This window comes from Triticum aestivum, chromosome 7B, assembly GCF_018294505.1.
Source record: "Triticum aestivum cultivar Chinese Spring chromosome 7B, IWGSC CS RefSeq v2.1, whole genome shotgun sequence".
In the NCBI taxonomy this organism is placed as follows: domain Eukaryota; kingdom Viridiplantae; phylum Streptophyta; class Magnoliopsida; order Poales; family Poaceae; genus Triticum; species Triticum aestivum.
Genome location: NC_057813.1, coordinates 442,382,443 through 442,407,810, shown reverse-complemented (window position 1 = coordinate 442,407,810; position 25,368 = coordinate 442,382,443). Strand labels below are relative to the sequence as shown.

Sequence of the window (25,368 nt, the reverse complement as noted above, 5' to 3'; positions counted from 1 at the left end):
CCTCTTGCAGCGCGCCGGTATGCTGGAGTGCAACCCGTGTCCTACTCCCATAGACACCCGTTGCAAACTTGCAGCTGATGACGGTCCTCTCGTCGCGGATCCCACTGAGTACCGCAGCTTTGCAGGCGCCCTTCAGTACCTGACTCTGACGCGCCCCGACATCGCACATGCTGTCCAGCAGGCATGCCTCTACATGCATGCTCCTCGGGAACCGCATCTCAACCTCGTCAAGCGGATTCTCCGATATGTCCGTGGTACACTGGATCTTGGTCTCTGGCTGCGTTCTTCCTCGGCTTCGACACTCACCGCGTACTCCGATGCGGACTGGGCTGGCTGCCCCGACACTCGCCGATCTACCTCCGGCTATTGTGTCTATCTTGGTGATAACCTTGTGTCCTGGTCATCCAAACGCCAGGCCACGGTATCTCGTTCGAGCGCCGAAGCAGAGTACCGCGCCGTGGCTCATGTCGTGGCTGAGTGTTGTTGGCTTCGCCAACTTCTCCAGGAACTCCAGCGTCCCCTTCACTCCGCTACAGTCGTCTTCTGTGATAATGTCAGCGCTGTTTACATGGCTTGCAACCCGGTTCAGCATCGCCGTACGAAGCACATCGAGATTGACATTCACTTTGTTCGGGAAAAAGTGTCTCTCGGTCAGATTCGGGTTCTTCATGTGCCGTCCTCACAGCAGTTTGCAGATATTATGACGAAGGGTCTGCCGTCCCAGCTGTTTTTGGATTTTCGGTACAGTCTATGCGTTCGCTCGCCCGACGCATTGACTGCGGGGGGATGTTAACGTGACATATCTGTATAAGCTGTGTACGTTTATTTTTCTACCTTATCTCACCGAGCCTGTTCGGTTGGAGATCTTCACGGTAGTTCTTTCTTGGCTCTCAAGACTTTGTACACGAGGCCAATATATATTGAGCTGATCGCCCCTTTGCGTGGCGTGTCTTCCCTCAAACCTTTTCTTTCCCTATACGTTTATACTCGGGGTAGGCGGTGGAGATGACCTTAAACACAGCTCAGGCTTGGACTAAAAAAGTGTTAAGTTGCTCTAAAAGGCCTCCATGCTGCCTTTGGTCACAAGTCCCCGTCTTCCCCTCTACCCGCCTGTTTTACTTGACGCCGACACAAGGCCTGCATTCTCATGTTACTCGGGCGGGTTGGTGTTTGAAGTAGAAGCGAAGACAAAACCAAGAACGCACATATGTCTACTTCAGTCCCCCACTCACATTCTTGCCATGCAATCCCATCAGTCCATCAATTACCATCTCTACCACTCATGGAGATCACCGCCACCGCGGCTCGCGCGGAGATCGACAGCTCCCGGCCGTTCCAGTCTGTCAGGGAGGCCGTCGAGGTCTTCGGCGGTGTGAGGTACGTCGCAGGCTCCCGTGGCAGCAGCGCATCCAGCTCCAAGTTCAGCGTGCCACGGGCGGCTTCCCCGCCGTCATCCACGTTGCTGGGCTGCCTGAAGAAGCTGGAGGCCGACCTGGCGGAGTCTAGGAGCGAGCTGGCGCAACTCAAGCAGAGGCAATCGCAGATGGAGATGGCCGTCTCCAGCATCGGCATGCAGTTCGCAAACAGCCTGGGGATCTTCTCCGACTCCGCGGACCTCAAGAAAGGGAAGGAGCTCGCCGTCATCGACGTCGGCAGGACCGCGATGGTCGGCGCAGAGGAGGAATACGGTGACGGCCGGGTTCGCAGCGATCTATGGGTCGACGAGACCAGGGCCGAGGAGTGGATGGCCAGCCTCGAGTACCTGCCGAGCCTCTCGGAGGCGCTGACAATCAAGATGGTCGATGATGACATAAGGAAGATGAAGAGCAACAAGAAAGCCAAGAAGAAGCAGCACAAGAAGCAGAGGAAGAATGCGTTGTCCCTCGTGGGAGGCATCTTCTCCAACAAGTGCAGGTGATCGGAGACGACGGTTTTCTGTTTTGTTCATTGCATATGCTTATGTTTTCAAGAGTACATGGTGGTTCATAAGCTGCATCTGCAGTAGTTTACATGGCGTGTGTGTGGCACTGTTTGGAGCGTGGGAATTTCGCAGGAAAACAAACATCCATTCTCATCGGATTTGGGGTTTCCTACGAAATTCGTGCGAGAGCCTTGCCTTCCAAATACGTACTAGGACTTTTGATTTTGTTTTACTTTATGCTTGCTTTCTGTTAGCAAATTAATAGCATTTGGAATTTCAATTGCTCCTTGCCTCCATGGACTTCTATTCGCATGCATTTTCAGACATTGCGTATATTAACAGAGAACTTCTGCATATCTTTGATTTTTTTTTCCTTTATGGTACATCCTTTTGTATGTATGGTAAAAGTCTACAGTGTTACCAACCATTCCTTACCAGAAACTCCGGATAATAATACTCAATGCTAAATTAACAATTCATGTTCATCAATGAAATTTCAATTTACGCATATCATAACCATAATGCTTACCCTGCGAGGGGTACAAAAAAAAAGGCTAAATTGATTATTCTTAGGAAAAACACACTGAAGAGCGAGCGTTATGTGCTATTCGCAGTACGTTGCAGGCAAACATCAGTAATTCAGGATGAAAGCAATCCACCAAAATTGGGCAGCATGTATACTAGATGGTGAAGGAGAAAAGTTGCCCCAGCTAGCTTATTGTATACTCATAGGTGGTCAAGGACAAGGAAAAAAAATAACTGATGAACATGGCCTGGGCTTATTGTACACACACCGAAGCAAGTACTTGTGTTATCGTCAAACAAGAAGAGCAACCTGCACTTGATAAATGCTGTGTAAAGGTTAGACCCCCATTGATAAGGTCCATGTACATGGATTTGAATGTGAAGACGCGAGAGGAATGTGTTGGAATCATTTGTAAGGTTGACCATTGTCAACGTTTCAATAAGATTTAACCGGTATGTTTATTTCTCACCAGTTAAGACTAGCCACAGTGGGAGTAATTTCAGCAGTAACATCGAGTCCAATTCAGTAAATTTTGCTTATGTGGCATTGAGTTAATGAGGAGAGAGGTAGTTATAGTAACTTAGCTAGTTACTGTAACATCACATGTCCCAATGCAATATGAGTCTATAACCTAATAAATGAAGCTTTGCATGCTACCACACTTATGTTACTATCCACTATGAAGATAGTAACATGGTCTAGGGACAGGTGTATGTTACTAGTGTATGTTATTCACCATTGTGGCTAGTCTAATGGCCGCTAGAGTGGAACATTCAGTGGCACCTGGCCCATCATTGAGGCAATAAATACATCTTTTCGTTGAACAATATGATTGTCACGGGATTGCATAGCCGGTGGCATATCCTCCAGCCGTGTTTCTTCTCATAACCTAGTGGCTAAGCCATTTTCCACCACAAACATTCTAATGAGAAAAAAAATCAATTTTTATTCCTAGGAAGCCTTTTTAGAAAGGCGAGTCAGTTGGTTTTCGCTAAACCTAAGAGAGGGTTTTAGAATGTAAGTACTTATCCTAAGCAATGTCAAGCCCCGTCCTTAGTAAGTATGGTGTAGAGTCATTTTTTCAGCATAAACTTATTTTCAATGTCAATGTCTTGCACCCCGAGGCCACATTGTTCTTTAGGATGACGTATCGCATCCCACCTCATCAGGCCACATTTACGCTCGTGCTTATCACAATGTCCAATAAATCTAGATCTTTAGTAATTCAATATTTTCCTCACCCCTTTAGGAATTTGAGAAAAGAGGATAACATGAACATTAGTAAACTCGTAAAGAGAACATTGATTAGGGCGAGCATTGCCCCCACAAGACATAAGCTTACCTATCCAACCAAGGTTTTTCTCCGAGCGATAGAAAATACATTTTCATTCCTTGTTAAGAAGTTTACGAAAATGCATTTGAATACCAAGGCATCTAAAAGGGAATGAGCCAATCTCACAACCAAAAATTTGTTTATACTAATTCTCTTCCTCTCTAGCTTTTTCAAAGAAGAAGAGTTCACTCTCGTGGAAGTTCATTTTAAGGCCCGATAACAGCTTGAATAAATACAGAGTATGTTTTATGTCTTTATCCTTCTCAATGTTATGTTCCATGAAGATAATGGTGTCATCGGCATATTTCAAAATTTAACTTATACAGCGACAAATTCCCATTGTACAATTCTGCAAACATAGGCATAAAAACACCTTCTATGACGGGCCAAGAACCTTCGATAGAAATCTGCCTAGAACCCATCTAGCTCGGTGCCTTAATTATGTCCTGCCAGTCCATATGGTTTAGTTTTAGTTGTTTTGATATAAGAGTATCGATGCCACGGAGAGATGAGAAAATGGTATTTCGGCCCTTATAGTGGTTTTATCGAAATGTGCATGCAAGTTAGTTAAGATCCTAAGTAAAAGCGATGCGAAGGTGGAAATATTGCAAGTGTGTTGGGGGGGGGGGGTGCGTGTGTGTGTGTGTGTGTGTGTGTGTGTGTTCCCTTCCGGTGCTTCTCTGTTCGTGAGTTGGAGTCTCTTTGTTCATCACATCTGTAGTCTGATTGCACAGGGTGAAAGTAGTCGACCAGGGCGAGGTGACACCACATGGTATGACCGCTGGTATGAGCGGGCGGTCGTTCTGTGTGTTGTCTTCTCTTCTGAATTTGCCAGACATGGACTCGTTTCCTCCCACATGCTTGTCTCTTTGTATGTAGGCTTTTATGACATCCAGTTAGTATATTTTACACAAAAGTAATGCTTCAAATCTCTTGCTTCTTTCTGATCCTTGCAAAATCAATCAAAAATGTGCATTCCAACTCGGTGAAATAAAAAAAGTCCTACATTTACGATGCAAAAACATGATGCAAAATGCACTCATCACTTATTGTTCCATATGTAATACCGGGTCACACGCTTCTTTATTCAAAAAAGGATCTATTAGCATGGCACTCTCCTCTGTCGAAAGCTGAGGAATTTCACCTCTGACAACTAGATATAATTGGAGACCACGAACGAAAATAGAGTTTGTAAAAAATAGTATGTAAGTTTTTAGTCTTGTTTTCTCTGAGCGCAAGAGTAGGCATCTTCTTTAGAGACGTCACTTTGAAGACCTTGGTCCATGTCAAGTGCTAGCATCTTGATATGCATGTGATGCCCCTGGTGGTGTCTCTGGCTTGGGGTTGATGCTGGTGGTACTGTTCAGTGTGGTGGAGATGATGACATTGAAACTTCCCTCCAATGGTGGAAGCGAACCAATGTCTCTAGGTTATGGGGTTCGTCTTGGCTGCTATGTACCGCATGCTTTTTGCGGTGATGCTAGTATTTTTAAAATTGGAGCCAAAACACTTTGATTTGAGTGATGTATGGCGATAATGTCCTGACAGAGTAGTTGACTGTTGCGTGTAAGGAACTTCTGGTGGCATTAGCATGATGGCTGATTGGCTCATGCGAAGTCGAATCGCCTTATAAAGTGTGTTGGTGATGATGATCACATGGAATTCTTTGTATTTGAGGGAAGTGTTCGTTTCAGTTTGTTGAGATTGCCTAACATTTACGGTGGCTAGTTTAGTAGGTGGTGTTTCTAGGCCTAGTGTAAGGCCATTGAGACCTTAGTTTTAGCCAGAATTTCCTTCAATTAACAAGCATTGTAATATTTGATCTTTATTTCCTTTCAACTGAGGTACCTTCTTCTTATGATGCCCGCGAGTCAACTGGTGGATGCCGATTATTTTTCCGGGCCCATGACAAGGTTCCTTTTTGCTTGTTTGGGCCTTTTGTATTTGCATATCGTGCGTGCAATTATACCGACCTAGAGAGGGGGGGGGATTGCCATGGTGGGAGTTGCACATAGGGAGCTGACTATGCTCTCTTGATGTTGCGGTAGCACCCGGAGGCTTGCACATCGATTTGAGGGCTTAAAGGGTGCCTCTGCGTTATGTAGATTTTATCGTGCTCCATGATGCAGTCTTCCCGTCGGTTCTCTAACTTGGCCTATTTCTTCTCCTCTGTTCTTCCTTCCATCGCAGTCATTGCTTCCTATTCGGATTGGAGAAATTATCCATTGGACCGAGGGGCGGGAAGGGGGGCCTAGGATTCATTTTTGGGCCATGCCTATTGTGTTTTCACTCAAGTGGAGGGGTTCATCCTTTTTTGGGGCAGTGTAGTATGCTTTGGTTGTGGGCTTCAATCTTTCATCTATTTGTCTATCGTCGTCGATCTTGCACATCTCGTTGCGACATCAGGGTGGAGTTATTTATTGTTTCCTTGATTTTGTTGCTGAGATTTGTCATGTCCGCGCATGCTTGATGTGGTTGTCCACTATTTTGTGGGAAAAACGAGAACCATTGGGGAGGAGCCCATGGCCTATATATATTAAGATACAGCCACCCGGGTAAGATCGTGGAAATTCGCTCCCAATGGGAGACGACCCTGGTCTCAATGCGACCATTACGCCCCCTTGTCTGCAAGGATGCGCCAATGCGACCTTTCCACTGGGCTACTGCCCAGCTCTCATTGTCCACTATTTTATTCGTCGCTCGATGGGCAGTGTTTGAGCTGATCGGGCAGTGAGTTTCCGAGCATGTTGGCATGACCATATTCTATAGAGGGCAGTATCGGTCATCTTGTGTTCCCTAGGATTTTCGAAACCTCTCTAGGATATGTTGTTTTGTGCAAATGTTTTGCTTGTGTGGTAGAGTCACGTTGATGGATAATTGTAATTGTACTCACTGTCATGTTCTAGTCCGTGCACATAGAAATGTGGCAACTTTCTCTCTGAGTGCTTGGCCGCATGGTGATATCTTTGTTCACTCTATTATTTCGCTTGTCGTTGCTCCCTTTCAGTTATGTCTTTCTGTGCGCTTTAGCAGGCGGCGATTTGTTCATTCTCTGTGTGTCATGCGATATGGCTCGTGAGAGGTAATGGAAGAGGCATATGCTGCATCAACCTCGTCTGTTTGGCGACAAGTTGCATATCTGGCCCTTTTCTTTCTAGAGTGCGTGCACTTTTCTTGACGTGTGATCCTCTTTTCATTTGTGTGTGATCATTCTTGTCACATCTGAATATAGGATTGATAATGGATTTTGGGGTTTCTCGGCTCAATGCAATTGTTCAAAACTACTGTGGCTTATCTCAAAGGTGTGTTGTGCAGGTTCAACGTAGTTGTCCATAAACACTGTAGCTTATCCCAAAGATGTCTTATGTCTTGCTATGTGTTGTATCACAAAAAAAAGACACATCCGTGACATTTTGGGCCGAACGAAATTTTTTTCTGTCATACATATGACACTTCTATGACGATAATTGTGACAAACCCGGTATCATCATAGATGTGGTGGGCTCCTACTTCTATGACAAAAAATCATGACAGAAAATAGGCTTTTCGTCCTGAGCGGGCCGGAGACGCAGCTGCATGACATTCTTTGGACCATCCATGACGGAAAAAACCGTGGTAGAAGCGAGGGGGAGGAAAATTTTGGAGAGTTGCCGGTTACGGTGGGAGGTCGGGGGCGGAGCGATGCGCGTTTCTCTCGTACAGGTACGCGCGTGTGTGCGAGGCCTTGGCTCTAACTGAACCCGAGCGATTGCACTGTAGGCTACGCGTTACTGAACCCGAGCGATCGATCGATGGCTGTTAACTGAACCCGATGGAGCGATTCCTTCGCTACTACTGCTAACTGAAGCCGATCGATTGGATGAATAGTGAGCGTTGCGGGAGGGGGGGGGTTGGATGAACAGTGGGTGGTGGCGTTGCCTCTGGATGAACAGGAATCCGTGGTGTGGAGGGCTTGATGAACAGTAGACGGTGGAGGGGTGGCCGTGGAGGGGTGGTTGAACATGACCCCGTGCTGTGGATGGCTGGATGAACAGTAGACGGTGGAGGGGTGCCCGGGGAGGGGTGGTTGAACAGTAGCCGGTGGAGTAACGCGCGGTGGAGGCTGGATGAGCAGGAGCCCGTGGAGGCTGGAGGAGGTCGACGGTGGAGATGAACAGTATCCCGTGAAGTCCCGTTTTGCGGTACGCCACACCCATCCCGATGAACAGGACCCCCGTTTCGGCCGTAGCGCTCGAACACAAGTCCGTTTCGTCCATTTTGCGGTATGCCACACCCCTCCCGATCAACAGGACCCCCGTTTCGACCGTAGCGCTCCAACACAAGTCCGTTTCGTCCGTTTTGCGGTACGCCACACTCCTCCCGATCAACAGGACTCTCGTTTCGACCGTAGGAGGTCCGTTTCCTCCGTTTTGCGGTACGCCAGACCCCTCCCGATGAACAGGATCCCGCTTCGAATGTGGCCGGTCGAAAACAAGGCCGTTCCTCCATTGTGCGGTACGCCAGGCCTCGTTTCCATCGCCTGTTCCGTCCAAGACCTCCCGATGAACACGACCACGCATTTCGTTTCGACCCAGCCGGTTGGCTCCCCATGAACACGACGACGACGTTGTTTCTCCGTTCCGACCCAGCCATGTATGTATGTGCGATGAGCGTTAGAGACCCTGCCCGTATGTACGTACGTGGCCGTATTTTCTTTCTTGCACCCTCGCCGCTGTACGTACGTGTACATGCTACGTGCGCGCCTCTACTACGATACGTGCGCGCCTCTACTATGACACGTGCGCGCCTCTACATCCATCAGTATATATGTACGTACACATTTGCGACCAGAATGACAACGCTATGTACGCTTCAACCAGGTGGGTCCCGACTGTCAGGCACTTCCTTGCGTGCGAAGATGTAGTTGGTAGGTCCCAGCAGTCAGGGGGGCGAATCATTTTTTTCGGACGCACTTCCTTGCGTGCGAAGATGTAATTGGTGGGTCCTAGCAGACAGGGGGAAACGTTTTTTTCGCTAAATATGGTGGCCCGTCCGGTGGGTCCCCGCTGTCAGATGGAGGAATAATTATTTTGCGCGTAATAAGGAGGCACTTCCTTGCTGCGGTCGTGGACCCAGCTGTCAGCCTCTCCACGTACAATCCAAGTCCGATGGAAGCCATTCCTTGACCACGTTGACCACGCCGTGCCGAGAGCACCAGGGCAGTGGACGACGGCGATGCCTAGGAAGGGGACGACACGGAGCCGGGGAAGACGCGGTAGTGGATGCCCACGCGTAGAGGAGTATGAGGGTTCACTCGTTCGGCTGCGGTGTGAGGCTGCCGTCGTCGCAGAATAACAGGGGGTGTGGGTGCGTAGAGGGATGGCCTGGCCAGCGGTGGGAGTAGTAGGGGGCGGTGAGGCCTCTGCGGCATCACAGCCGGCCATGGGCGGCAGGAGCAGGTGGCACGACTGGCGCTGCTTTGGGCGGCTGGAGCAAGAAGACCAGAGGTTTAAGAAGCACTACGTCCGTTGGATGGACATCGTACGGTCACTGGATCTAGAATCGTTCATATATTGACTAAAGTTGACAAAGGCCTCCGTCCCAGTCAACTTAGTAGGCCCACAAGTCAGCCTCTCACTAAGGTTGGTCCCAGCTAGCCGGGGGTATTCATTTTTTTGTGCGTAATAAGGAGGCACTTCCGGTGGGTCCGAGCTGACAACGGGGGGAACGTTTTTTTCGCGAAATACGGTGGCCCGTCCTATGGGTCCCAGCAGTCAGGGGAAAACATTTTTTTCGCGAAATACTAGTGACCCGTCCGGTGGGTCCCTGCTGTCAGGTGGAGGAATATCTATTTTCCGCGTAATAAGGAGGCACTTCCTTGCGGTTGCCGTGGACCCAGCTGTCACCCTCTCCATGTACAGTACTCTTCCGATGGAAGTCGGTCGTTGACAACATTGACCATGTTGCGCCGAGAGCACCACGGCAGTGGACGACGGCGAGGCCTAGGAAGGGGACGACGGGGAGCCGGGGAAGACGCGGCAGTGGAAGCCCGCGCCGAGAGGAGTACGAGGGTTCACTGGTTCGGCTGCGGTGTGAGGCTGCCGTCGCCGCAGGGCCTGGCCAGCGGTGGGAATAGTAGGGGGTGGTGAGGCCTCCGCGGCAGCACAGCCAGCCACTGGAGGCAGGAGCATGCGGCACGACCGGTGCTGCTTTGGGCGGCTGGAGCAAGAACACCAGAGGTTGAAGAAGCACTGCGGCCGTTGGATGGCCATCGTACGACCACTTGAGCTAGAATCGTTCGTATTGACTAAAGTTGACAAAGGCCCCCGTCCCAGTCAACTTAGTAGGCCCACAAGTCAGCGTTCCACCATGGTGGGTCCCAGCTAGCAGGGGGAGTATTCATTTTTTTGTGCGTAATAAGGAGGCACTTCCGGTGGGTCCGAGCTGACAGCGCGAGGAATGTTTTTTTCACAAAATACGCTGGCCCGTCCGGTGGGTCCCAGCAGTCAGGGGGGAAACGTTTTTTTCGCGAAATAAGGTGGCCCGTCTGGTGGGTCCCTGCTGTCAGGTGGAGGAATAATTATTTTGCGCGTAATAAGGAGGCACTTCCTTGCGACCGCCTGGACCCAGCTGTCAGCCTCTCCACGTACAGTACTCTTCCGATGGAAGTCGGTCGTTGACCACGTTGACCACGCCGCGCCGAGAGCACCAGGGCGGTGGTCTAGACGATGGCAAGGCCTAGGAAGGGAACGACACGGAGCCGGGGAAGACGTAGCAGTGGTAGCCCGCGCGGAGAGGAGTACGAGGGTTCACTGGTCCGGCTGCGGTGTGAGGCTACCATCGCCGCAGAATAACAGGGGGTGTGGGTGAGTAGAGGGATGGCCTGGCCAGCGGTGGGAGTAGTACGGGGCGGTGAGGCCTCCGCGGCATCACAGCCGACCATGGGAGGCAGGAGCACGTGACACGACCGGCGCTGCTTTGGGCTGCTGGAGCAAGAAGACCAGAGGTTAAAAAAGCACTACGGCCGTTGGATGGACATCGTACGATCGCTGCAGCTAGAATCGTTTATATTGACTAAGTTGACAAAGCCCTTGGTATGCGTCAACTTAGTAGGCCCACAGCTCGGATTTGGCCGAGAACATATAGCCCATTTGCGATTTGTAAGAATGTACATCCCATTTTTCAATTCTAATGGAATTTACTACAGCCCATTTACGGGTTTGTTAAAAGTACAGCCCAACTTCTAGCTAGGACAACGATTAATAATTTCAAACAACTGCTCAAAACAGAATTCAAAAAAAAATCCCACATTTTGATGGGATCCGAAATATTTTTATCCGAAATTTCTAGTCAGGTTAAATATAATTTCGAAATGAATTGTATCACATTAAAATCCAACGAAATATTGCGCGTGCAACAAGTAATGAAATTAAAATTTCCAAATTACAAAAATAATATATTTTTCAAACTAATTACGTGTTTGGTGCATAGTAATTGCCCAGTTATTATAATTACATCCCATTTATTATTTCTTAAAGTCCATTTTCTTGTTAAGCCTAATGCATACCTCTTAGGAAACTTTGCAGCCCAGCGGGGCGGATAACAAGTTGACCCGGATATTGTGTACAACTGTCGACCCAGTTGCATTGCTGATGTTGAAAAAAAAGGCCTGTGCAGTACAGTACAACCTAACATGGTTACTCAGCCCACATTCAGGGACGCCGGAAAGGCCCAAACAAGGCTTCTGTACAACTTTTTGAAGTTACTGAGCTCAATTAATAACTTAAGAAGAAAGTTAGATTACAGTGGAACCTAATTAAAAGTTGTCACGAGCAAATAAATAATTCAACGGGTCCCACTTGTGCGTGCGCGCGCGCGCGTGTGTGTGTGTGTGTGTGTGTGTGTGTGAGAGAGAGAGAGAGAGAGAGAGAGAGACCCATCGGTCGATGCTCGTAAATAAATCTTTCAGCCATATGCATTACTGATGCTCAGTAAAAACTTATATAGTTGACACAATCATATAGAACATCATAGCACACTGAACTTGCATACAAAAATTTCACGCAGGCGGCACAATCAGGATGGAAGCAGTGGATCGCTACGGGAAGGGCTATGTTGAAACCAACAAAGTCGTACATAACGGTTCATCGTCTTTATAAATGATGGGGAAATATCTTGAATGTTGTGCAAAGAAACAGACAGACAACACAATAAATTCTGCTAGCACATTAAGTTGACGTACAGCCCTTTCTAAAAAAAGTTCAGGTACAAAATTAGAACAGGTCACAATCAAATGTACTGGCATATCAGTGCTTCAGACCCATAGCTCGGATTTAACTAGTACTATCTGACAAGATTCAGTTGTTACCTCGAATTAGAGCACATCCAGGCAGCCAGTCCTGCCTCTTCTCCCAAAGAAGCAGTGGCCTCCGCCGCGCGATGGAGTAGGCCCTGTGCCATCCATCGTTCCGAGCAACACGGGGAAAGTCTGACATTGACTCCTGTAATGGACGTCGTCGACGGACCCTGGCACTAGCGGGGGCGGCAGGACTTCGATTGATGGATTGACCACTTCTTTGATATGCACGAACACTCGATACAGGTACATCCCTAACGTGGTCCACGGCAGCCTTGGTGGCGATGAATAGTACAACCCCGGTTCCTGCACCGGTATCTCAACACCAATCACCTTCGGTATGGTGGACGGCTTCTTCATCCATGCCATAACTGTCAGAGCCCAGCTGTCTAGAGGAACAAACATACTTACGAGCTCACCTCCAAGGTCGTTGATAAGCTCGTTCATGGACTCGCTGTTCCAAGCACGTCGAGGCATGCCGTGGAAGGTAAGCTTTGTTAAAAACTCAAGCTCAGAGGGCACCGAGCCCCATCCTGGGTGCCACCGATCAAAGCTCACCAGCGCGCCATCGCAGAACAAACGTCGGGAAGATTCGAACACACGACTGCAGTCAAAAGTTGTTCGGAACCTGACGAAGAAATCAGCCGGTGGTGGACAGACTTCTACGAGCAAGTCACTTATTTGGATGCCGTGCGCAATGCCAAGAGCTTTGACAAGGTCGTCCAGCGAGATGGGAGGCCGGTCGCCGTTGATGGTTACCATCAGCACTTTGCCGGCAAACTGGTCGTCAAGCGCCGCCATGCCACTGTTGAGCGACAGCACGCAGCGACCGAAGGCAAGACGGACCTCAGGATCTCCGGCTCGGAGATCCGCGTTGACCGGCGACATGATAGTGCGCTTGAGTACAGGGAGTACAGGAGGGGGATTTGGGGGAACTGGAGTAGGAATCGAGATTCTAGAGGTGGGGGAGGGGCGGGGACTGGGGATGAAAAGGTAGCATGAATTTCGAGCACGCGCCAATATGCTCTCGGCGCGCAAGCGCACAAAAACACCGGTGGCGCCCACATGTCGGCCTAAGAGTCCTTATTCTTTCTTTTTTGGAGAGCCCAACCTTTTTTTTCAGGATCTTTTGAGAGCCCGGCCCGAGAGTCATAATTGACCTGTTTGGCATTGCGTTACTACTCGGCCCATATCCAATGACATCTCACTGGCCCAAACAAGTGTACATCATCGAAAAGACAGTGAGCTCAAATTATATAACTTGAAAAAAGGTGATATACCTGAACACTAGAGAATGGTGATGCCCTCATTTAGCCCACCAGTAGTTCGAGACAATAAATAGTTCGAAACAACGATATATACAACATTCAAACACTGACTAGTGACTACTACTGACATAAACAACAAGACATGATAGTTCATAAGAAGTCTTGCTACACCACTAAAACGTACCCATCTGCAGCGCTCAGACTCTCATGATCCAGACGAGAATGACACTCTAAACAGAAGCAACTATTACATAGAAAGAGTGATATAGACGAGGATGACCAAATGACAAGGAATATGCATAACAAAAGAAAGAACTACCCATCCAGAACCAGCAGCAAAGACAACAAAGTCATTCGAAGAGATGATCCAATACCATCATAATTTGCAGCCCCGCTTCAGCGACCAGTGATCCGGAGACACCAGTACTCCACCCTTTCGATGCAACAGCCCAATTACCTATCAACCTGAAGGCTTGAACCACATCACTGCCTGTCGTAATTGAGACATCCAAGGATCAAAGTTAATCCGGATGCCTTTGTCATTCTCACCTTCTTTTGGCTGCAGGCTGTATCGTTGACAATCAGGGGAGTATGCTCCTGAACTCCTAGGGCTCGCCGTGTAGACACAATTTTCCATAGCAAACAGACACTACAGGAATCAGCTACTTTGCCGTCTGCCACGGCGGACGGCAAAGGCATGAACGGCGGACGGCGAAGGCCTTTGCCGTCAGCTGCGGACGGCAAAAGGCTCCGGCAAAGTAGGCTACGGTAAACAGCTACTTTGCCGTCTGCTTCCTGGCGGCTGACTGCAAAGGCCCTTTGCCGTCTGCGGCGGACGGCAAAGAGAGCGGACGGAAATAATTGCGATGTCAGTCCGTTAAGTGGCTAACGGCAGGCCTTTGCCGTCCGCCGCTGACGGCAAAATTTCTAGTGTCTTTGCCGTCCGCCGTATGATGTCATCTACACGTCACTACATGGCAAGTTCTTTGTCGTCCGCCACTGATGGCAAAGTCTTTGTCGTCTGCCACTGTAGGCAAACTGACCAAATGGGTCAGCTCCCAGGAAGCACAGCTAGATGCCACGTGTCTTCTTTGTCGTCCGCGGCAGACGGCAAAGAGCCCGTTGCCGTTGGTGGCAGACGGCAAAGAGCCTGCATATTGGCTCTTTTATCTGTTTTTTATTAAATCCAACAATTTTCATCACAAATATATATGACATATATAGATATATTTCAAAAGGCCATTACAGAGCAAACATATAAGATATCCAACACATAACTTCATCATCCAACCATATATATTACATGCATAGTTCCATCATACATAACAAGTTCAACATAGAGGCATCCAACCATATATATTACAACAGTTTCATCCAACGATACATGCATAGTTCAACGATACAAAAGAAACAGAGAAAGGGATAAGGAGCACTCCATCTATGCAAGCTTTCGTCAAGTGAATGAAATCTGCAAAATGAAAAATAAGAAAGTTAGAACAAGAAGAGTAGAACAAGAAGAAGAGTAGAACAAGAAGAAGACTAGAACAAGAAGAGTAGAACAAGAAGAAGACTAGAACAAGAAGAGTATATCATTTATGAGCTAACTTACGTGAAATGGATCATATATGAGCTAACTAAGTTGAAATGGGTCGTTTATGAGCTAGCTAAGGTGAAATGGATCATTTATGAGCTAACTTAGTTGAAATGGGTCGTTTATGAGCTAACTAAGGTCAAATGGATCGTTTTTGAGGTAACTAAGGTGAAATGGATCGTTTTTTAGCTAACTTAGGTGAAATGGATCATTTATGAGCTAACTTAGTTGAAATGGATCGTTTTTGAGCTAACTTAGGTGAAATGGATCATTTATGAGCTAATTTAGTTGAAATGGATCTTTTTGAGCTAACTTAGGTGAAATGGATCATTTAAGAGCTAATTTAGGTGAAATGGATTGTTTTTTAGCTAACTTGGTGAAATGGATCGTTTATGAGCTAAATTAGTTGAAATGGATCGTTTATGAGATAACCTAGGTAAGATGGGTCATTTTGGAGTTAACCTAGGTGAAATGGGTCATTTTAAAGCTAACGTAGGTAAAATGGATCATTTAGGAGCTAATCTAGGTAAAATGGGTCATTTTTGAGCTAACTTGGATGAACTGGATCATTTATAAGCTAAGCTAGGTAAAATGGGTCATTTTAGAGCTAACTTAGGTAAAATGGATCGTCTATGAGCTAACTAAGCTAATTATGCAATTTTTGACATAAGTAAGCTAAGTACAGATCATTTTAGAGCTAACTTAGGTCAAATGGATGGTTTTGGAGGTCAGTAAGCTTATTAAGTCATTTTGGAGGAGAAGAAGCTAAGTCTAGGTCATTATGGTAAGCATTGGAGGAAATAAAGCTAAGTCTAGGTCTTTATGCATGTGTTAAGCAAAACACTAGATAAACTTACCAAGATCCAGGAGGTGTAGGAGCGGCGTGGCTCGTGTCGGTAGCTGGAGAAGGATTGTGCGATGCTTGTCTGGAGTTACGCTGCACCAAAGATCATTTCCAATGTCTTGTTAGCATGATGACACTCAAATGTTAAGACTAGAAAGTAATGTCCATTCAAATAAAACTCACCGTGGTCCCAGGAGCAATCACTGGCATCGGCGGAGCGGTCTGACCTGTCTTCTCGCACACAGACTGCACATTTGGTTTTGATGACTCAGTCATACTAGTTAGTAATGAGACAAACACTACATGAATGTTTTGGCTAATCTGCAGAAGAAACTTACCACAAGGAGCTCGTACATGGCCCTTGCCTGCATGTCATTCCGTGCCCTCTCCTCCTCCATCATCTTTGTCGTCCTCTCCTCCAACTCCCGCTGCCTCTCCGCCACCTCCGCCAGAAGTTTCTCCGTTCTATCTCTCTCACTCTGTATAGTAGCCTGCAACACCACTCACATGACCATTTGTAATCATTGATGGAAGCGCACACAATGTAATGGAGAAAGATAACTGAGTACGTATCACTAACCTTGATGGCGAGTTGCACTGGCCGTTCACGAGGCCTTATCTCAGGAGCGGAGCTCGACTGGCGCGCCTTGATCTCCGGGAGAGTGCTAGGACAACGGATAAGTCCATCTCCAATGGCTATGGAGCCATGGGACCTCCCGCCACCAGATATCATCAACAGCTCTGGATCAATGGGACCCTGGCTCGGGTTAAAGTCCTCCCCTTTCCTCGCCTTCCCCTCATCTCTATATCTCACTAGCTTGTTGTGGGAGGAGATGTTGGTGAAGTTGTTTGCATCATCGAGGTCAGACTGAGAGAAAGCCTTGACTTTCTTGAAAGAGGCAGTGTGGGCCATGGCATACAGGTCGTACACCTCTGGCACCTTATCCGCCTTATTGTAGCGTGCCTGAAAGAGAGAAACAATGAAAATTAGTAATTAAAGGGCTCAAGCTAGCATGATGAATGAATTGCATGAATCATGAAGCAAACCACATACCCAGTTGCGCCCGAACTGATATAAGTTGGAGCTGCCTTGATGGTGTGGCACACCTTCCATTTGGGCACGTTTGTCCTTGGCCTCGTTGTGGAGGGCTAGCCATTGTTTTGAGCACCACTCATCGACCAACACCTCCCAACAATCTATCCGATCCGCACACCATCTCGGAGGCGCCTAAGTTACCAAATAGAAACTTGAGCGCTACGGCTAAGAATTACTAAATGAAGGAACTTAAGTAGAGAAGGCCTTAAGAATTACCTTCATGTACTGCTCCTTACTCAGGAACTTATCGCGGCACGTCAGCTTGGTCTTCTTGATACCAGGCAAGGCGTAGTAGTCTCGAACAGCCTGCACCCGAGCCTCGTGCCGTAAGTTCTGGAGTAGGCACTTGCAGACGTTCTCGATAACATGTGCCGCGTCCTCCTCGTATCCCTCCTCACACCTGTAGAATGTCTGCAATCAAATGAGACAATATTGATTAGTACAATTAATAACTAGCTAGTTGAAGATTTTTAAATGTGTAAAGGAGAAATTACCCAGAACTTTCTGATCACCATGTATGCCCTCGTGTCACACACGACATCGTCGATAATCTCATCCGGCGGGGCCGGGGCAGCCACGTAGTGCTCCCAGCTCAATTCAAGCTCTGGAAGCCGACCCTCACCAGGCAACGTGACAAACCCCGGGAAGTTTTGCTGGCAAAGAAATCCAAGGACGGAGTTGGGCCGGCGGACACTATGATGGTGGTCCCAACCCCTGCAGCATGACAAGGCCAACACATTAGTTATTTGAAAAAACATGAATGCACAAGGTACAAAAATATTAAATGCACTTACGTACCTCTCCCCATCAGGGAAAATCAACCACCTCTGCTCGCGGGTCACCGGCACGGTCGGGAGCCGTGTAGCACCACGCTGGTAGACGGTGCCCCCCTCCTCCTCAAGATCAGTTGGCTCCCCGCCATCATCAGCATGGCCACTCGGCTCCTCGGGCTGATCCGGCCAGGTACCCCATCCGGACGTGTGCTCCTCCGGGGTCACGTGGGCCGAAGGCCAGTCGAACCGAGGCTCGTGGGCCCAAGACCCGTGGACTGGAGGCTCGTGGACCGGAGTCCGTGTAGCCTCCTCCTCGGACGAGTCCACCCTAGCAGTCACGTGCTCAGGTGAAACAGCTGGGGGTGGCGGCGAGGAAGGCGCCGTAGCAGTCACCCTACCTCCTCTCCCACGACCACGTGCCCCACCATGGAGGCCGATTAGGGTGGCAGGCAATGAGGAGCCCGGGCGCGCGGGCTGGAGGAGTACGACGATGTCGTCAGCGAGCTTCTTGAGGACAGTGAACTTGTTGCTAGTGGCAACGATCATCTGGTCCAACTGAGAGTCGTAGTTGGCGTCGACGGCGGCCATCCACCAGCCGGTCTCCAACACCGTATGGAGACGATCCTCGGCGCCATGCCGCAGGCCGGCGTCGTGGACCATCTGGCGCGGCCGCTAGCCGCTCACGCGCATCGCCGCCATGGGTCTGGAGAGAGCTCTTTTGCGCTTAGTGTAGGTGCTTAGGCAAGTGCTTAGGTGCGTACGATGTGGTAGATGCATTGGAATGGAGGAGGGGCGCCTTTATATGAGGGCAATGAGGGAAAACTGCATTGCATTCACATCGTGCAGCCTCTTTTCCCGGACCTCCTCCCATTACTTCCCTCATGCATTAATTGAAGGAGGATGCATTGGCCGTTCAACATATCGGGAACCGCTACTCCCTCCCTCGTCTGCATTAAAGGCGTATCGGGAACTGCGCTGCCCGCTGTCAAATCGAATACTCCCTCTAAGGGAGTCCTGGACTAGGGGGTGTCCGGATAGCCGGACTATCATCATCGGCCGGACTCCAAGACTATGAAGATACAAGATTGAAGACTTCGTCCCGTGTCCGGATGGGACTTTCCTTGGCGTGGAAGGCAAGCTTGGCGATACGGATATGTAGATCTCCTACCATTGTAACCGACTCTGTGTAACCCTAGCCCTCTCCGGTATCTATATAAACCGGATGGCTTTAGTCCGTAGGACGAACAACCATTACAACAATCATACCATAGGCTAGCTTCTAGGGTTTAGCCTCCTTGATCTCGTGGTAGATCTACTCTTGTAATACCCACATCATCAATATCAATCAAGCAGGACGTAGGGTTTTACCTCCATCAAGAGGGCCCGAACCTGGGTAAAACATCGTGTCCCTTGTCTCCTGTTACCATCCGCCTAGACGCATAGTTCGGGACCCCCTACCCGAGATCCGCCGGTTTTGACACCGACATTGGTGCTTTCATTGAGAGTTCCTCTGTGTCGTCACCGATAGGCTTGATGGCTTCTTCAATCAACAACAACGCAGTCCTGGGTGAGACTTTTCTCCCCGGACAGATTTTCGTATTCGGCGGCTTCGCACTGCGGGCCAATTCACTTGGCCATCTGGAGCAGATCGAAAGCTACGCCCCTGGCCATCAGGTCAGGTTTGGAAGCCTAAACTTCACGGCCGACATCCGCGGAGACTTGATCTTCGACGGATTCGAGCCACAGCCGAGCATGCCGCGCTGTCATGATGGGCATGATCTAACTCTGCCGCCGGACAGTACCTTGGAGGCCGCACATGAATCCGCTCCGACCCATACTCCGGAGCCGATCGCGCAGATCGAGGACGGGTGGCTGGACGCCGCCTCGGGAGCTGCAACTTCCACAGCGATGGAGCCGAACACTAACCTCGTCCCCTATAAAGCTCGTGACTCTGAGGTGCCGGACTCCCTACCGGACTCCGAACCTCCTGCGCCCCTGCCAATCGAATCTGATTGGGCGCCGATCATGGAGTTCACCGCTGCGGACATCTTTCAGCACTCACCCTTTGGCGACATCCTGAAATCGCTAAAGCATCTCTCGCTATCCGGAGAGCCCTGGCCGGACTACGGCCAGGATGGTTGGGATGCGGACGACGAAGAAATTCAAAGCCCACCCACCACCCACTTTGTAGCCACTGTCGACGATCTAACCGACGTGCTAGACTACGACTCCGAAGACATCGACGGTATGGACGACGATGCCGGAGACGATCAAGAACCAGCGCCTACAGGGCACTGGAAGACCACCTCGTCATACGACATATACATGGTGGACACCCCAAAAGATGGGGACGGCGAAGAAGCAGCGGAGGCAGATTCCTTAAAGAAACAGCCCAAGCGCCGACGTCAGCGGCGCCGCTCTAAATCCCGCCACAGCAAGAATGGAGATTCCGGCACAGGAGATAACAACACCCCAGAAAGTGCCGAAGACAACCCCCTCCAGCAAGATTCAGCGCAGGAGGATGCAGAAGCAAGCCCTCACGAGAGAGCGGCAGACGAAGAGGTCGAGGATGATAATTACATACCTCCCTCCGGAGATGAGGCAAGCCTCGACGATGACGAATTCGTCGTGCCTGAGGATCCCGTCGAACAAGAGTGTTTCAGACGCAGGCTAATGGCCACAGCAAATAGCCTAAAGAAAAAGCAGCAACACCTTCAAGCTGATCAAGACCTGCTGGCCGACAGATGGACCGAGGTCCTCGCGGCCGAAGAGTATGAACTAGAACGCCCCTCCAAAAGCTACCCAAAACGCAAGTTCCTCCCCCGACTAGAGGAGGAAGCATACAAACCTTCATCACCAGCGCACAATATGGCAGACCGACCACCTCGTGGCCGCGACAGAGAGGCATCTAGGCCCTCCATCAGAACCATACCCCGGCACCGCTCAAAAAGTACGAAGCCATGGGGGAACGCGCCGGACTTGCGGGATATATTGGAGGACAAGGCAAGACAATCCAGATCTATCTATGGATCACGTGGGCGCCCCATGACCCACGACGAATACCGTCGCACTGGATACAACAACTCTGGCCGGGCCGAACACAGCAGACAACGCTCTCTTGAGCTACGTCGTGATATTTCTCAACACAGAGGCGCCGCACACCCACTATGCTTCACTGACGAAGTAATGGATCATCAAATCCCTGAAGGGTTTAAACCCGTCAACATTGAATCCTACGATGGCACAACAGACCCCGCGGTTTGGATCGAGGATTATCTCCTTCATATCCATATGGCCCGTGGCGACGATCTTCACGCCATCAAATATCTCCCGCTCAAGCTTAAAGGACCAGCTCGGCATTGGCTCAACAGCCTGCCCGCAGAGTCAATTGGGTGTTGGGAGGACCTGGAAGCCGCATTCCTCGAAAACTTCCAGGGAACATATGTGCGACCACCAGACGCCGATGACCTAAGCCACATAATTCAGCAGCCAGACGAATCGGCCAGACAATTCTGGACACGGTTCTTAACAAAGAAAAATCAAATCGTCGACTGTCCGGATGCAGAGGCCCTCGCAGCCTTCAAACACAACATCCGCGACAAGTGGCTGGCCCGGCACCTAGGATAGGAAATGCCGAAATCCATGGCAGCCCTCACATCACTCATGACCCGCTTCTGTGCGGGAGAGGATAGCTGGCTAGCTCGCAGCAACAACCTCAGTAAAAATGCTGGCAGTCCAGATACCAAGGACCACAATGGCAGGTCGCGTCGAAACAAAAACAAACGCCGCGTTAACGGCGACAACAATGAGGATACGGCAGTCAACGCCGGATTCCGAGGCTCTAAACCCGGTCAGCAGAAGAAGCCATTCAAAAGAACCACTCCGGGCCCGTCCAATTTGGACCGAATAGTCGACCGCTTTTGCCAGATACATGGCACCCCCAAAAAGCCAGCTAACCACACCAACAGAGATTGTTGGGTATTCAAGTAAGCAGGAAAATTAATTGCCGAAAACAATGACAAGGGGCTGCACAGCGATGATGAGGAAGAGACCCGGCCGCCGAACAATAGAGGACAGTGTTGGGGAACGTAGCAGAAATTCAAAATTTTCCTACGTGTCAGCAAGATCTATCTATGGAGAAACCAGCTACGAGTAGAAGGAGAGTGCATCTACATACCCTTGTAGATCGCTAAGCGGAAGCGTTCAAGTGAACGGGGTTGAAGGAGTCGTACTCGTCGTGATTCAAATCACCGATGATCAAGTGTCGAACGGATGGCACCTCCGCGTTCAACACACGTACAGCCCGGTGACGTCTCCCACGCCTTGATCCAGCAAGGAGAGAGGGAGAGGTTGAGGAAGACTCCATCCAGCAGCAGCACAACGGCGTGCTGGTGGTGGAGGAGCGTGGCAATCCCGCAGGGCTTCGCCAAGCACCATGGGAGAGGAGGAGGAGGAGAGACAGGGCTGCACCAACGAGAGGAGAAGTTCTCATGTGTTATGGGCAGCCCCAGGCCTCTATTTATATAGGGGAGAAGGGGGCTGCGCCCCCTTTATAGTTTCCCACCCCAAGGGGTGCGGCCAGCCCTAGCTGGGACTTGGGGAGGCGGCCAAGAGGGGGAGAGGGGGGAGGCGCACACTAGGTGGGCCTTAAGGCCCATCTGGACTAAGGTTTGCCCCCTCCCACTCTCTCTTGCGCCTTGGACCCCTTGTGGGGGGCGCACCAGCCCACATAGGGGCTGGTCCCCTCCCACACTTGGCCCACGCAGCCTTCTGGAGCAGGTGGCCCCACTTGGTGGACCCCCGGGACCCTCCCGGTGGTCCCGGTACAATACCGATATCGCCCAAAACTTTTCCGGTGACCAAAACAGGACTTCCCATATATAAATCTTTACCTCCGGACCATTCCGGAACTCCTCGTGACGTCCGGGATCTCATCCGGGACTCCGAACAACATTCGGTTACCACATACAAGCTTCCTTTATAACCCTAGCGTCATCGAACCTTAAGTGTGTAGACCCTACGGGTTCGGGAGACATGCAGACATGACCGAGATGTTCTCCAGTCAATAACCAACAGCGGGATCTGGATACCCATGATGGCTCCCACATGTTCCACGATGATCTCATCGGATGAACCACGATGTCAAGGACTTAATCAATCCCGTATTCAATTCCCTTTGTCTGTCGGTATGTTACTTGCCCGAGATTCGATCGTCGGTATCCAATACCTTGTTCAATCTCGTTACCGGCAAGTCTCTTTACTCGTTCCGTAACACATCATCCCGTGATCAACTCCTTGGTCACATTGCGCATATGATGATGTCCTACCGAGTGGGCCCAGAGATACCTCTCCGTTTACACGGAGTGACAAATCCCAGTCTCGATCCGCATAAAACAATAGATACTTTCGGAGATACCTGTAGTGCACCTTTATAGTCACCCAGTTACGTTGTGACGTTTGATACACCCAAAGCACTCCTACGGTATCCAGGAGTTACACGCTCTCATGGTCAAAGGAAGAGATACTTGACATTGGCAAAGCTCTAGCAAACGAACTACACGATCTTTGTGCTAGGCTTAGGATTGGGTCTTGTCCATCACATCATTCTCCTAATGATGTGATCCCGTTATCAACGACATCCAATGTCCATAGCCAGGAAACCATGACTATCTGTTGATCACAACGAGCTAGTCAACTACAGGCTCACTAGGGACATATTGTGGTCTATGTATTCACACGTGTATTACGATTTCCGGATAATACAGTTATAGCATGAATAAAAGACTATTATCATGAACTAAGAAATATAATAATAACACTTTTATTATTGCCTCTAGGGCATATTTCCAACAGTCTCCCACTTGCACTAGAGTCAATAATCCAGTTCACATCGCCATGTGATTAACACTCACAGGTCACATCGCCATGTGACTAATACCCAAGAGTTTACTAGAGTCAGTAGTCTAGTTCACATTACTATGTGATTAACACTCAATGAGTTTTATGTTTGATCATGTTGCTTGTGAGAGAGGTTTTAGTCAACGGGTCTGAACCTTTCAAATCCGTGTGTGCTTTACAAATCTCTATGTCATCTCCTAGATGCAGCTACCACGCTCTATTTGGAGCTATTCCAAATAATTGTTCTACTTTGAGCTATTCTAAATTATTGCTCCATTATATGTATCCGGTCTCTCTACTCAGAGCTATCCGGATAGGTGTTAAGCTTGCATCGACGTAACCTTTACGACGAACTCTTTTACCACCTCCATAATCGAGAAAATTCCTTAGTCCACTAGTTACCAAGGATAACTTTGACCGTTGTCTGTGATCCATTCATGGATCACTCTTGTACCCCTTGACTGACTCATGGCAAGGCACACTTCAGGTGCGGTACTCAGCATGGCATACTGTAGAGCCTATGTCTTAAGCATAGGGGACGACCTTCGTCCTTTCTCTATATTCTGCCGAGGTCGAGCTTTAAGTCTTAACTTCGTACCTTACAACTCAGGCAAGAACTCCTTCTTTGACTGGTCCATCTTGAACACCTTCAAGATCATGTCAAGGTATGTGCTCATTTGAAAGTATTATTAAGCATTTTGATCTATCCTTATAGATGTTGATGCTCAATGTTCAAGTAGCTTAATCCAGGCTTTCCATTGAAAAACACTTTCAAAATAACCCTATATGCTTTCCAGAAATTCTACGTCATTTCTGATCAACAATATGTCAACAACATATACTCATCAGAAATTCTATAGTGCTCCCACTCACTTCTTTGGAAATACAAATTTCTCATAAACTTTGTACAAACCCAAAATCTTTGATCGTCATCAAAGCATACATTCCAACTCCGAGATGCTCACTCCAGTCCATTGAAGGATCGCTGGAGCTAGCATACCTTTTAGCATCCTTAGGATTGACAAAAACTTTCTGATTGTATTACATACAACCTTTCCTTACGAAAACTGTAAGGAAACTTGTTTTGATATCCATCTGCCAGATTTCATAAATGCGGCTAGTGCTAACATGAATCCGACGGACTTAAGCATCGCTACGGATGAGAAAATCTCATCGTAGTCAACTCCTTGAACTTGTGAAAAACTCTTCGCCACAAGTCGTGCTTCATAGATGGTGACATTACCATCCGCGTCCGTCTTCTTCTTAAAAGATCCATTTATCTCAATGGCTTGCCGATCATCGGGCAAGTCCACCAAAGTCCATGCTTTGTTCTGATACATGAATCCTATCTCGGATTTCATGGTTTCTAACCATTTGTCGGAATTTGGGCCCACCATTGCTTCTCCATAGCTCGTAGGTTCATTGTTGTCTAGCAACATGACCTTCAAGACAGGATCACCGTACCACTCTGAAGTAGTACGCATCCTTGTCATCCTACGAGGTTCGGTAGTGACTTGATCCGAAGCTTCATGATCACTATCATAAGCTTCCACTTCAATTGGTGTAGGTGCCATAGGAACAACTTCCTATGCTCTGCCACACACTAGTTGAAGAGACGGTTCAATAACCTCATCAAGTTTCCACCATCCTCCCACTCAACTCTTTCGAGAGAAACCTTTCCTCGAGAAAGGACCCGATTCTAGAAACAATTCATATTGCTTTCGGATCTGAATTAGGAGGTATACCCAACTGTTTTGGGTGTCCTATGAAGATGTATTTTATC

General features: G+C 48.9%; 1 protein-coding gene across 1 annotated transcript; it reads left to right on the top strand.

Annotated features, from left to right (window-relative positions):
* The first annotated feature begins 1,111 nt into the window (after nucleotides 1-1,111).
* Nucleotides 1,112-2,273, top strand: LOC123160572 (uncharacterized). Its single transcript, XM_044578376.1, has one exon. It carries the CDS (start codon nucleotides 1,208-1,210, stop codon nucleotides 1,916-1,918), a length of 711 nt encoding a protein of 236 aa, XP_044434311.1. The 5' UTR covers nucleotides 1,112-1,207; the 3' UTR covers nucleotides 1,919-2,273.
* Nucleotides 2,274-25,368: the final 23,095 nt, after the last annotated feature.

Bases quoted from the DNA above. Each gene is read 5' to 3' on its own strand.
- LOC123160572 (XM_044578376.1), top strand. From the start codon at position 1,208: ATGTCTACTTCAGTCCCCCACTCACATTCTTGCCATGCAATCCCATCA.